Here is a 13592-nt window from a genome sequence, read left to right on the forward strand (position 1 = left end):
ATTTTTAAGCAACACAGTTTGAGTGAAAGCCACAACAAATATTCATTAATCATTTCTTCCTTCCTCTTGTGACATACTTAGATTCTTATCCCATCATACATAGACTCGTGGTCGGGCGATAAACTAAATCTGCGGGCTGGCCAGTACATTTCCCGAGACCCCTGGCCCGGCACTGCCTGTTCCCACGGTCCCCAGGGTTCCCCAAGCAAACACAGGGCCATGCTGCCCACTCACTTGCATGAGTTCATGGCTTTCCAGAAGGTCATTCTCCAGCATCTCCTGGGTGAGGCGCCCCATGGTGCCATAGAATTCATCTGCTGTTTCACAACATTCTATCTGCCTAGATAAAGAAAGGACAGAAAAAGGACCTGTTGAGGACATCCATGGTGTCTGTCAGGTGCGTGCTGCAGGTACAACAGGAGGTGTCACCTCTTGCTCAAATCAATAAAGTTAGCAGTCAACAAAAATCTAAATCCTGGGACACACTCACAGCACAGCCTGCTGTATGCAGAGAAAAGATAAAAAACACCAAAGGCAGCTCAGAGGTACTTACAACAGGATGAGTTCCCGTCTTCCCTACCCTGCTCCCCAGCCTCACAGCCCCATTTGTGGCATCGGTATTGCATCCGTGTGACACTTCTGACACATCAGAATACCCACCATTGATCAGAAATCATAACAGGAAATTGGGTACCGAAGACAAGACAATTATCCCCTGTGGGGAATCTGTTGCTCTTAATTTGCAGACTGTGATATCATTGATAGACTAAAACCAAACCACAGTAGAAGTGAACGATGAAAAACACAAGAACTTTATCTTATTTCGTCTTGAGTGTATTTCATCAGTCCACAGGATGTTTGCACAGGCAGGATTTTTTCAGTTCTTCTCAGGGCGCTGCTGCTGGTTGGAGATTACACCCTGCTTCTTGCCTTTGCCTCCATGTGTAAATAAAGACTCTGTCACCTGGCAACCTGTGACAGAGGTCAGACTTTAATCCTTCTTCTAGAGAGGGAAAAAGAATAGTCTAAAGCAAAGAGCACTGCGTGTTTGTTTTACCTATTATGATGTTGTTTGTATAGAAGGATAACTCTATTTGCCCCCCACCCCCCCTCGACCACAGACATGCGCTCTGACACACGCAATGTTGGGGGATTTCCATAGAGCCATCCAGAAAATATGACGATGGGCAACCTCAGGCTCTGGAGTGCTGTTTCAATCCCATTGCCATAATCGTGTAAATAAATAAATGAAATAAACTGTTGAAGTGTTATTACAAAAATAGAGTAGCGTGTGAGCATAAATGAAAAGGTAGTTAAGTTTACCCTGGGGGTGAGGAAGAGAAATAATGCAAGTTGACAAGAAAGAAAAAGCATTGCAAAGACATGGATGCAGGAGACAGCAGGCCCTACTTGGGGACTGCAAGTAGCTCCACGCGACCACAGTAGGGGGTGGTGCCAGCCAGAGGGAGCTGGTGGGAGCTGAGGTAGAGAGCTGAGGAGAGCAGATCGCAAAGGCCTCACCTGCCAGCTGGGCCCCTTGAGGGTAGGAGGCACTGAAAGGCTTTTAAGAGGGAGTATGGCAACAGATGCGCCCTTGGCAAGGTCGGCCTGGAGGTGGCATGGCACGTCTGGGGTCTAATGGGCCAGGCAGCAGGTATGAGGGATCCAGGCAAAGCAGTAGGGTCAGAGGAGAAAGGACATGGAAAAGGGATGCCAGTAAGATGAGCTGATGGTCCATAACTTAAATATCCCCAAAGTACCCTTGGTATGAGCAAGAGGAAGACACTCCAAGTTGCAGAAGCAAGGTGAGTGGAGTGGTCCCCTGGACAACCACACTGAAGGCACATAGGTTACCCAGGTGTACAGAAACTGGGGATTACCTACAAGCTGTTTAGGATTTTTCCAATGGGAAGTTTGTACAGAAGTTCACAGGCACTGGAGTCTGAAAGATCCAGGATTAAGTCCCAGCTCTGCTACTCATTAGCTGTGTAACCTTGAACTAGTTAATTAACCTTCCTGGGGTAGTTTTCTCACTTGAAAAGACAGGGAAAATCACCCTACCTACCTCACAGGGTTATGGGAGAATGGAATGAGGGAATGTGTTTAAACTGCCTTAAATAATGACGGCCCTGCAGGCACTGGCTAATGCCTGTTGGTTGACTTCCTTTCGCCTAACAAGTTGCACGCTCAAAACATATAGAATTACAATGAGCAAAGACTCTTAAACATTTACATTTCTACCAGTGTGGTTCATATATCCCCCGAACTTCACCAACAGTAGCCATTTATTTTCAGTGGATTCACATTATTAAAAGTGCAGATTCTAGAGTCGGGGTACCTGGGTTCAAAATCGGGTGGGCCCTTCTACCCTCTAGCTGGCTGACTTTGGGCAACTTACTGAACTTCTCTGTGCCTCAGTTCCCACATCTGTAAAATAGGGTTGATGACAGTACCCACCTCACTGGATGATGATGAGGACTAAAGGAGCTAATTTTACATCTAGAGTGCTCAGAACAACACCTGTCCATTGTACGCACTCAATGAATATTGGGTTTTAAGCATAGTTATTATTATTTCAACAGTGTGACATCCCTGGGATGACCATATGCGTAAGTTCTGATCCTACAGATAGTGGAGAGATGGGAGTAAAACCAGAATCACCTCTTTTCCTCCTGCCCCAGAAATAAGAACTAACACAAGGGTCACCATAGCTGAGCCAGCATACAGTAAAGAGCTTACTATTTTAATCCTATAAACTAGTTACTCAGTAACTGGATTATCATACCCATCAGACACTATGAAAGCTCAAAGAGCTTACAAGGTGTAGAGGAGGCTGGAAATACCTGACTGCAGTAAGAGGTAGGCATTTGGAGAAAATGAAAAAGGTAAGTAAATAGCACACCAAATCCCCCACAGACGAACTTATTTGCCTAGCTGAAAAGCAATGTACAATAAAACAAAGTCAAAGGAGAAAGCTATGTGATGTGTAAAAATGCTTACAAGAACGATTTTTTTAAATCCCTGAATTGATAGTTGGTGGGTCCTTCGTGCAAAAAGTAAAACATGCTACAAGTCTCCTAGAAAAAACTTATCATAAATAAAAAGGCTAGTTAAAAGGCTTTTGAAGCAAAACACTGGCAGTGATTTATTAGTTTTCTGACATGTTGTCTATGGGTACCCACTCAAGTCATTTGTAGCTCTAGGAAAGAAACATTAAAACTTCTTTGCTTCATAAGTTAACTACAACAATTTCATCCTATTGTTTCATCCATTACACAAAAGGTAGGATTTTAATGTGATAGTCATAATATATTAGAGATGAGTGAAAATACCCCCTTTTTGTTTTCAGACCTGCTACTAGTAAAGAATGTAAGTAAAATCTATTTGGTAATACGTTTGGTGGTAATAGATTTCAACATAGAACTAATTCTTGATGAAAGGAAATAAGTTACATGGGTTCTGCTACCCTGTAGCAAGCACCACGCCAGATACTTATACATACTATCTCATTTAATTTTATCACAGCTCTGAAAGGCAGAACAAAATAAATAAGAAAGAATCAAAAAGGAGCCCAATTGCGATGTTAACCAACAAATCCACCTACTCCTCTCCAGATCTCCCAGTTCCTCTTCCATCTAAGTTCCTCTCCCTCTTCCCAACTCCCCTCTTCCCAATTAGTGTCAGGAAAGATGCTGACAAAGAGTAAACCAGCCAGAATACTAGCAGGGAGAAGGAGGAGGAACAGAGTCTACAGGCCTGAAAAAGCCTGCCCCTTTTCTAAAATAGATTCCATCTGCCCCCCAACATTCAAGAATGAGCCAGCTGAGATTTCAGAAGGCAAAGCAAGTGCACAAATTTCACAACTTTCTCTTTTCCTCATGATTAAATGTCGATGCTTTACACGTTAGAGCACAAAGATTACATAAGCCCCTCAACACCACAGAACAGAACAGCAGGGGGAAACCACTTACTCTCCCAATTTTGCCCAGATCGCCAGCGACACCCTTAGGATGATTTCTGAACCTTCAAAGAAGACTGAATCCCAAATCTTTAAAACTGTGTGGTTCGGGAGGCACGTAGCAAACAGAGTCAGAAACCACTGCATCGTGAAGACATTCGTCAGTGGGGGCTCGTATCCACCTGAAATAAAACGAACACTCACTATTTCTTCAGAATTGATGATTTGCAAGATATAAAAATACTTTCTTTCAGTCTTCCATGTCCACCGAAATATGTTACATTTCCTGACTGATTTGTTTATATCTCTAAATTCTGGTTCCTTCCTCCTTTTTTTTTTCCTTTTTCTGAAAGAACATAGGTGTGTTTAATTAAAAATTTCAATAATATAAACTTCACAAATTCTTTATGATATTTCAGAAATCTTAACCTAAAACTTAATTTGGCTCTACCTATTGTGGGATGCTGAAAATTAAGGAGAATATTTTTCTCACCAAAAACAGGATAAAAAAGAAAGGATTTTAGCTTCTCAAAAGCAAAGCCAATTTTCAAAATCTCGTAGAGCCCACTTTTATTCAAATGCTGCTGATAAAAGTAAAATTGCTCATTACGAATTACCTACTTCTTACATTATATACAGTTCTCAGACCACAATGGAATTAAACTAGAAATCAACAACAGAAAGATAGCTGGAAAATCCCAAAATATCTGGAGACTAAATAACATGAAATTTTAAAATATTTTGAACTAAACTACACACAGTTTTAAAGATCTGGGACCCAGCTCACTTACAGGTTTCTGAATTCACTAAAAACAGAGCTCTCTCCCATTTCCTGTAACGGCATAAGTGTGTATTTTAATGAAATATAAAAATTTGGATATTTTTACTGATCCTCCCTCCAAATTACAGTCAGAATGTGCATTTGCCCAAGTATAAGCAAAAAGAGAGATGTTCTGCACTCGTTTTCCTTCTTGTTACCTATGAACAAGGGAGATCTTTGTTCAGAGACTAGTCTGAGGTCACCCCTCAAGCACAGGGCATTGAGAGCCCAGGAAAGTGTGTCTGACTATAGTGCAGTCAAGGTGGGTCTATCTGGAAGCTTTATGAAATCCACACAGGTGCACAATTATACTGCACAGCCAAATTAAGTGAGAAGATTATTCAAATTGCTTTGAAGGAAATGCTTAGAGACACCCAGGTGTCACTAAAATTTCCAGTGTATTTTAACCACAGATTAGGTCCTCAAGATCCTTTAATAGTTTCCCAGACTTACATACATAGATCAGGATCTGGCAACCATTTACAGGAAACACAACAAACTTCTGACTATTTGTTCTGGTACCCTGAGCACAGCCAGGGAAGTGCAAGCAGGGGTATGGTTACAGCTACCAGCTCAGGTACTTTGGACAGCTGGATGATACCCGCTAGACAACAGCGACTCTCAGAGCTGCCTGGAGAGCCATCTACATCACTGGCCCACTCAACTCAGTGCCTTCCTTCACGGGTCAGCTTCCCCCTGGAGGTCCAGAAGAGCCCTTCTCCAGAAAGAACTGGCCCGTTCACCTCAGGTAAATCTAAATACCCTTAGTGTGAATAACTAAAAGGAGCATTAAACATTTCAATCCAAAGGACTGCTTTTATCTCCCACTACTTTATGAAAATACATACTCCACTCTCCATAACCTCAACGGTTCGGGGAAAACCACGGTTTGTGCTAAATCGTGCCTATAGCTCAGTTGTAACGAAATCCTACAGGTTTGGTGCCAGCTTAGAGCAGTTTACCTGGATGGTGAGACATGGACACCTTTCTTCATCTAGAGCACAACACATCATTTTAGTTGTTGATCTGATACTAGGGAGGTCTGAGGTTCTTGACTGACTTCCTACCACGACCAGTTAGTGATTCAACATGTGGCCCTGTGTTTTTCTCAGTTTTGTTTTCATTCTCTAGAAATCTATTTCATTGCACAGTGGCTCATATGTACAGTGGAAGCAGAGAAGTAAAATGTTTTCAAAGGTGTAACAGCCCTGAATGGTCACTACCTCCACTCTCCTTGTTGGCAGTTCTCTGCAGAGTGTCCAGGTGCTGAGACAGTTCAGGGAGCTTCAGTCTCAAGAGGTCTCTGAAGACAGCCATATCCACGGACAGCGCCCGGAGATTATTGACAAAATAGCTTTCAGGAAGCACCTTATCAATAAGGTAAATCATAATCTGAAGAAAATGATAAAGAACAGGACTGCTTCATAAAAACCGGTATCCTAACACGTCCTAAATAGAAAGAACATATTCAAATGTATACACTGCAGTTAGCCAAAGCACACTATCCTTTAAATACGTCCCTACCAAATGTTCTGGATTTTCTAGGCTCGTCTCCACTCTGGGTAAAGAGCGGGTGGCATAATTATCTAAGTAACTCAGACCCAAAATCTGCTGCTGTCTGAAATTTCTAGATGGGCCACTAGCCCTGACTTCACCCCATAAGCAGCTGTGCTTATAGAGCCCTCGGCCTCGCTCTGAGAAGTGGCAGAGCAGCTGCTTCCCCAGCAGCCGGCAGGAATCTCAGTATCGGCTCCTTGATGTCAGCACAGTTTTGCAACCTTAACATGAAAACCAAGAGCTGGCCCCTCCTAAAACACCCCCGCTGAGGCAGGTCTCAAGGTTCTCTCACCGTCTACCTGGGTTCTTGGAACAACTGACGTTGGCTTCTTGTCCACTGTCCTTTCCTGGGAGAATGCAACAAGGCTTCGTTTGAACAAATAGTACTCTTAACATCTGGATTTCTTTCATAAGATTGTCTCATAAGTTCTTCAAATTACTATTTCATTCTGACTTTTCTATTTGGGTTACCTTTTCTAAGATGTCAAGAACCACTAAATGACCCAGCAAAACACACCTGAGTTCTATCTGTCAATCTCCGGTCCTTTCCCTGTCAGCCTGCATGCTGTTTATGCTCTCCCCCCTAGAAGACCAGCTCATTCCTCAGTGCACAGGAAAAACAGCATTCAGAACAAAATCACAGCTGGCCCTATATGTTGGTGGAGGAGTAGCTGTCTCACATTTTGATTTTCAGCATATCACAAAACCCTGTTTTCCAGAAAAATTATCTCCCAGACCTGACAAGAGCTCGTTTTTCCCTCATCCCTGGCTTGTGATCTATACTTTGAGGGTCATAGTTTGGACTAAGTCAATAATGGCTGGAGCAAACTCTTGAGATGGCCCCTCTGAAGCCTGTATGACAAGAGGGGGCAGGCCCAGGGAGCCTCCTCAGCCTTCTTATGTTGGGATAGAATTTACAAGGTAAATGCGTCATCATCTTGGCAATAGGAGCTTAGCAATACAAGGAGTCTATTCAATCTGTGTGGAGGGAGGAAGTCCTAGAGAGACCAGGGCCAGTTGAGGGGAGAGCAGATTTCCAGAAGAGCAGAGTGCCCTGGCGGGGACTTTGCACTCTATAAGTAAGAAGAAGAGGGATTTACAAGATCAGAAGGCAAAATTTAAAGGTAAGTCTATCTATTATTGCACTTTTCATAAGGATATAAAATTGAGACAGATACTTAAGTTTTTATGAAGAAATTATGATCCCTGAAAATTACACGAAACAAGAAAAAAAATTCCAATTATCACACTAATTTTTGTGACACAATGAAATTCTCTGTCTAAAGGCATCTCAAAGTCTGATGTAAGACATAAGAGCCAGCTATGTCTTATGTCAGGTATGTCACTCCACCCACTACTGTATTTTATTCTATTTTTATTTTATTTTATTTATTTTATTATTTTATTTATTTTATTTTTTTGTGAGGAGATCAGCCCTGTGCTAACATCTGCCAATCCTCCTCTTTTGTTGCTGAGGAAGACTGGCCCTGGGCTGACATCCGTGCCCATCTTCCTCCACTTTATATGAGACGCTGCCACAGCATGGCTTGCCAAGTGGTGCGTCAGTGTGTGCCCGGGATCCAAACCGGCGAACCCTGGGCCGCTGCAGCGGAGCGAGCGCAGTTAACTGCTTGTGCCACCGGGCCGGCCCCAAACTACTGTATTTTAAAGACCAAACATTAGATCTTTAAAAAAAATTAGGATAAATAATGGCAATAGAGCAAAAATAGTCTCTTCAACAAATGGTGCTGTAACAATCGGACATCCACATGCAAAAAAATGAATCTACACAAACTTTACACCTTTCACAAAAATGGACTCAAAATAGATCACAGACTTAAATGTAAAATGCAAAACTATAAAAGTCCTAGAAGACAAAATAGCCTAGATGATCTTGGGTATGGTGATGATTTTTTAGATACAATAGCAAAGGCACGATCCATGAAAGAAATAATTGATAGGCCAGACTTCATTAAAATTAAAAACTTCTCCTCTGTGAAAGACAACATCCAGAGAATTAGAACACAAGCCACAGAACGGGAGAAAATATTTGCAAAAGACATATCTGATAATGGACTGTTATCCAAAATATACCAAGAACTCTTAAAACGCAACAATAAGAAAGCAAATAATCCAATTAAAAATGGACCAAAGACCTTAACGGACACCTCACCAAAGAAGATATTCAGATGGCAAATAAGCATATGAAAAGATGCTCCAGGGCCGGCCCCGTGGCTTAGTGGTTGAGTGAGCGCGCTCCACTGCTGGCGACCCGGGTTTGGATCCCGGGCTCGCACCGACGCGCTGCTTCTCTGGCCATGCTGAGGCCGCGTCCCACATGCAGCAACTAGAAGGATGTGCAGCTATGACACACAACTATCTGCTGGGGCTTTGGGGGCAAAAATAAATAAATAAAATCTTTAAAAAAAAAAAAAAAAAGATGCTCCACATCATATGTCATCAGGGAAATTCAAATTAAAACTAAACATACTCTTACCATGCAATCCAGAAATCACACTCATTGGTATTTACCCAAAGGAGCTGAAAACCTATGTCCACATAAAAACCCGCACATGGACGTTTATAGCAGCTTTATTCCAACTTGCCAAAAACTTGGAAGTAACCAAGATGTCCTTCAGTAGGTGAATGGATAAGTAAACTGTGATACATCCAGACAATGGAATACTATTCAACACTAAAAAGAAATGAGCTAACAAGCCATGAGGAGACACGGACGAGCCTTAAATGCATATTACTATGTGAGAGAAGTCAATCTGAAAAGGCTACATACTGTATGATTCCAACTATATAACATTCTGGAAAAAGCAAAACAACATCAGCAGTTGCCAGGGTGGGGAAGGGGAGAGATGAATAGGCAGAGCACAGAGGATTTTTAGGGCAGTGTAAATACTCTGTATGATATTAGAATGATGAATACATGTCATTATACTTTTTTACAAACCCATAGAATGTACCACCAAGAATGAACCCTAGTGTAAACTATGGACTTTAGGTGATAATGATGTGTCAACATAGGTTCATCGATTTTAACAAATATACCGTCTGGTGAGTGATGTTGATAATGGAGGATGCTGTGCATAAGTAGAGGAGGGGTTTATGAGAAATTTCTGTACCCTACTCTCAATTTTGCTGTGAATCTAAAACTGCTCTAAAAAAAATTAAGTAGTTCTAAAAAGATAAATAATGGGGGAGCTTAAAATTCCTAACAAATAATTTAAAAGTTACTAAGAAAAAACAGTAAGTGCTGAAAAGCAGGAAACATGGTTTAGCTACTTCTAATAAACTATATATTTCCCTAATAATTACAACTTGCAGAAGCCAAAATAGCTGGTGGAAAAACACTGACACCAATATTGTCCTTTGCATCAGAAGTGTTTCTTCATGAATCCAAACTTCCTCTGCATATTAAATGCCTAACCACAAGATTCCTAAATAACAATGATGTCATTTCATTCCACGGAGTTCATTTTCTTAGAGCAAAAATATAAATATTCAGTTTCTCAGCTCTATCTAATTCATCTTTTTATGTGAATTTTTAGCTTTTTAAGTATCACTGAGCCTTTCATGATTTGATTGGCATGGATATCCACTTCCCCAAACCTCTCCACCCACCACCTAACCTGAATTGTTTACTCCTACTTTTCAACAGAGCAGTTCTAATTTTATAGTCACACAAATTACATCAAAAAAAAATTGACTCAGCTGATAGATCAAGTAAACAAAATTGCTTCTTAATAAAAAATGTTTTAAACTCATGTATTTGATTTGTCACTGCCTTCCCCCGCCACCCCCACCTATTTGATGAAGAAGTAGCTTCAAAGCTGTTTCCTTAAATACATGAAGGAAAAAGGGAGAGGGTGAATACAGATTTAGATCATGTCAGGCTGGATTTATAATTAATTCTACCATGATGTGTATAAAACTAGGAGGAATGTTGGTTTATTTTTCCCTATGACATGAGTCAGTGATTGAGACTATCACTAAGGTATTCATCACAATCAAACACAGAGTGGGGGGTGGGGCAGTTCTTGAATACAAAGACTAAGTACCCATCCCATCCACCACAAAGCATTGCAATCAACAGCAGTTCAAGGGTTCAAAGACGAATTAGCAACCCCATATTGCCCCAAGCAAATAAGGCCGTGGTCATCCTGCACAGGTGAAATGCTTCATTTCTCATAAGGATTATTTCTGGTGACTCACACCGACTCATATTCAGACCTATAAGCTTCAATTGCTGTGTCTCATCTCAAAGAATTTATAGCATTTTTTTTTCTTTTTTTTTTTTACTAATAAAGGTCTTAGGCATCCAAGATCAAAAGATAATAAATATAATTCACTTCCATAACCTTTCTCCATGGAAACCCCTTCCATCACAGATATTCATTCTCAGCCTACCTCCTCCATACCTCGCCCCAGGTATGAAAGAGGAAAGCAACCCAATAAGAAGATCCAACCAGAATTAAGCATAACTAGTGGAGTAGGCAGTTTCTAACATGACCCCTGGTGATCCCCACCTCCTAGGAGTCACACCCTTGTATAAACCCTTCCCCTTGAGTATGAGCCGGACCTAGTGACTGGCTTCTAATAAACAGAATATGGCAAAATGATGGAATGTCACTTCTGATATTAGGCTACAAATCTGTAACTTAATCTCTTTTGCCTTGCTCATTCTCTTTCACTCTCTTGCTCACTCTGAGGGATGCCAGCCACCATGTTGTGAGGCCCACACAGCAAGAAACTAAAAAAGGCCTCCAGCCAACAGCCAGCAAGGAACCGAGGCCCTCAGTCCAACAACCTGTGAGGAATTAAATCTTGCCAACAACCACATGAGCGAACTTCACAGTGAACGTAGCCCCCAGTTGAGCCTTCAGATGAGACTGCAGCCCCAGCCAACATTTGAATGTCACAGTGATGTGACTAAGTCAGCTAAGTCACACCCAGATTCCTGACCCAGAGAAACTGTGAGGTAATACATGTTTCCTGTTTTAAGCAGCTAATTTGTTATGCAGCAATGGGTAATTAATACAATTAGTATTTAACTTGCTTTAAAAATATGATGTCTTATAAGTAAGACTAAAAACATGACCATTCTCCTCACATTTGGCAGCTACATGAGTCTGTCACTTGACCTGGCTTTAACCTGGGGGAAATGCTATCACGGGTAATTACGCAGGTGTACCACCTTGGAAGGGGGTGGGGCATCAGAGAAGAGAAAGCAGAGTTCCAGTCTTTTTGTCTCATAAGAACTTCATCGCCTTTTTCAGAGCCTGATACTCACTTTCAGTGCATCCCCTTCGTTGCCTTCCACCACTTCCAGAATTAGTGCAGCCAGGATGTTAAAACCTTGGCAGTACCCAACATTCTTGTTCCATCGGGCATAGGCCAGCAAGACCCGTTTCAACACAACCCTGTCCTGCTCAGCCTCCTGGCCGCAGTAAGAACTGCAGCCTGTGCGGTGAAGATCCTGAAATGGGAGGAAACAATATTTTTTAAAGTAACTCTTTAGAGCCGGCCCCATGGCTTAGCGGTTAAGTGTGCGCACTCCGCTACTGGTGGCCTGGGTTCGGGTCCCAGGCGCGCACCGACGCACCGCTTCTCCGGCCATGCTGAGGCAGCGTCCCACATACAGCAACTAGAAGGATGTGCAGCTATAACATACAACTATCTACTGGGGCTTTGGGGGAAAAATAAATAAATAAATAAAATTATAAAAAAAAAATTTTTTTTTTTTAAATAATAAAGTAAAGTAACTCTTTCCGTTCTCTCCAAAAAAAAAATCTTTAGTTATTTCTTTGCCTCAGCATTAAACAGAATCAGATTTTAGTTGGATTTAGTTAGAATGGATTTTAGTTTTAAAAAATGTATATGCACCTTATACACATGGGCCAAAACAATATCTTTTAGTTTTCTTTTTCCTAATGTTTTCTAATATGCTAAGAGAAATTTTCTTTCCCATTTTATTGAGATGTAGTTGACTAAGAGACATTTTCAAGGGAAATTTCAGTCAGGCAAATTTTCTACTTAAAGGGTTTCCAGAATTAACACAAAAAGTGACTCAGAATTAACAAAAATTACATTATAATTCCATACAAATTGATAGTTTGTTTTAATAACATGTCTCAGATAAAATAACAGTCATTTCAACACATGTATGAAAGATGCTAGCATTATTCCTTTCTACTAAAAAATGATATAATATTCAGCTATCAAAACGCTAAATAATACTAAGGAGCAAAACCAAAATAGCAAAAAATGCAATCTGTACTATCAAAAGACAGAAAAATCATTCTGTCCAAGATAGAAAAAAGTCGTTCTATTCAAGGGGCCGGCCTGGTGGTGTAGTGGTTAAGTTCGTGCACTCCACTTCAGTAGCCTGGTCTTCACAGGTTCGGAACCCGGGCATGGACCTATACACTGCTTATCAAGCCATGCTGTGGCAGGTGTCCCACATATAAAGTAAAGGAAGGTGAGCACAGATGTTAGCCCAGGGCCAGTCTTCCTCAGCAAAAAGAGGAGGATTGGCAACAGATGTTAGCTCAGGGGTAATCTTCCTCACAAAAAAAAAAAAAAATCATTCTATACAAATTGTTTTATAAACTTGAGTAAAAAGGACAGAAACATTTGCTGTGCTTTAATATTTAAAGAAGGCAAAATCCATCATTTAATAATCAAGCAGAGACTATGATTTTTAGGAGCTGAAGTCATTTTACTGACATAGCATTCATTTCAATGAGAAAAATGAAAGATCCTCTTAATAACATGATTGTTATAAAATGTTCATTGCCTTAATTCACAATTTACAGAGAAAGAAAATATTTCAAATATGGAATGCCTCATCTCTTGAAAAACATATTCTGAAACTCCAAATAAACCACTCAAATGTGGATAGAGCAAAGGCTTTTCAAGCACACAAAATAAAGTTCCATCATTATTGTTAGCATGTGTCTGAAACAGACCAAGTGAGATCAGAAAGTAGCTCCTTTTAGACAGTGCTTCCTCATGAAAAAAATATCTTCAATTCTGCCAAAACATTAGCCATCTTCCAATGGCCAAAATTTAGATGAAACAACTTTCCTTTTAAAATACCAGCTTAGGGCCGGCCCCGTGGCTTGGCGGTTAAGTGCGTGCGCTCCGATGCTGGCAGCCCGGGTTCAGATCCCGGGCGCGCACCGACGCACCGCTTCTCCGGCCGTGCTGAGGCCGCGTCCCACATACAGCAACTAGAAGGATGTG

The 13592-nt window shown here is 41.1% G+C and overlaps 1 protein-coding gene across 6 annotated transcripts in view; it reads right to left on the reverse strand.

The window, feature by feature from the left end:
* The window catches only part of TBC1D30 (TBC1 domain family member 30), an 80334-nt gene that overhangs the window by 19103 nt on the left and 47639 nt on the right, over positions 1-13592 (reverse strand). For all 6 annotated transcript variants that reach the window (XM_087442070.1, XM_014786761.2, XM_087442069.1 and 3 more), the window contains 4 exons: positions 11638-11823; positions 6002-6170; positions 3972-4140; positions 235-340 (listed from right to left, as the gene is read on the reverse strand). In XM_087442070.1, coding sequence (XP_087298196.1) covers positions 235-340; positions 3972-4140; positions 6002-6170; positions 11638-11823 — 630 coding nt within the window. The remainder of the gene's footprint in view (positions 1-234; positions 341-3971; positions 4141-6001; positions 6171-11637; positions 11824-13592) is intronic.

Source organism: Ceratotherium simum, chromosome 17, assembly GCF_057802395.1.
Source record: "Ceratotherium simum simum isolate JZ-2026a chromosome 17, ASM5780239v1, whole genome shotgun sequence".
Lineage (NCBI taxonomy): Eukaryota > Metazoa > Chordata > Mammalia > Perissodactyla > Rhinocerotidae > Ceratotherium > Ceratotherium simum.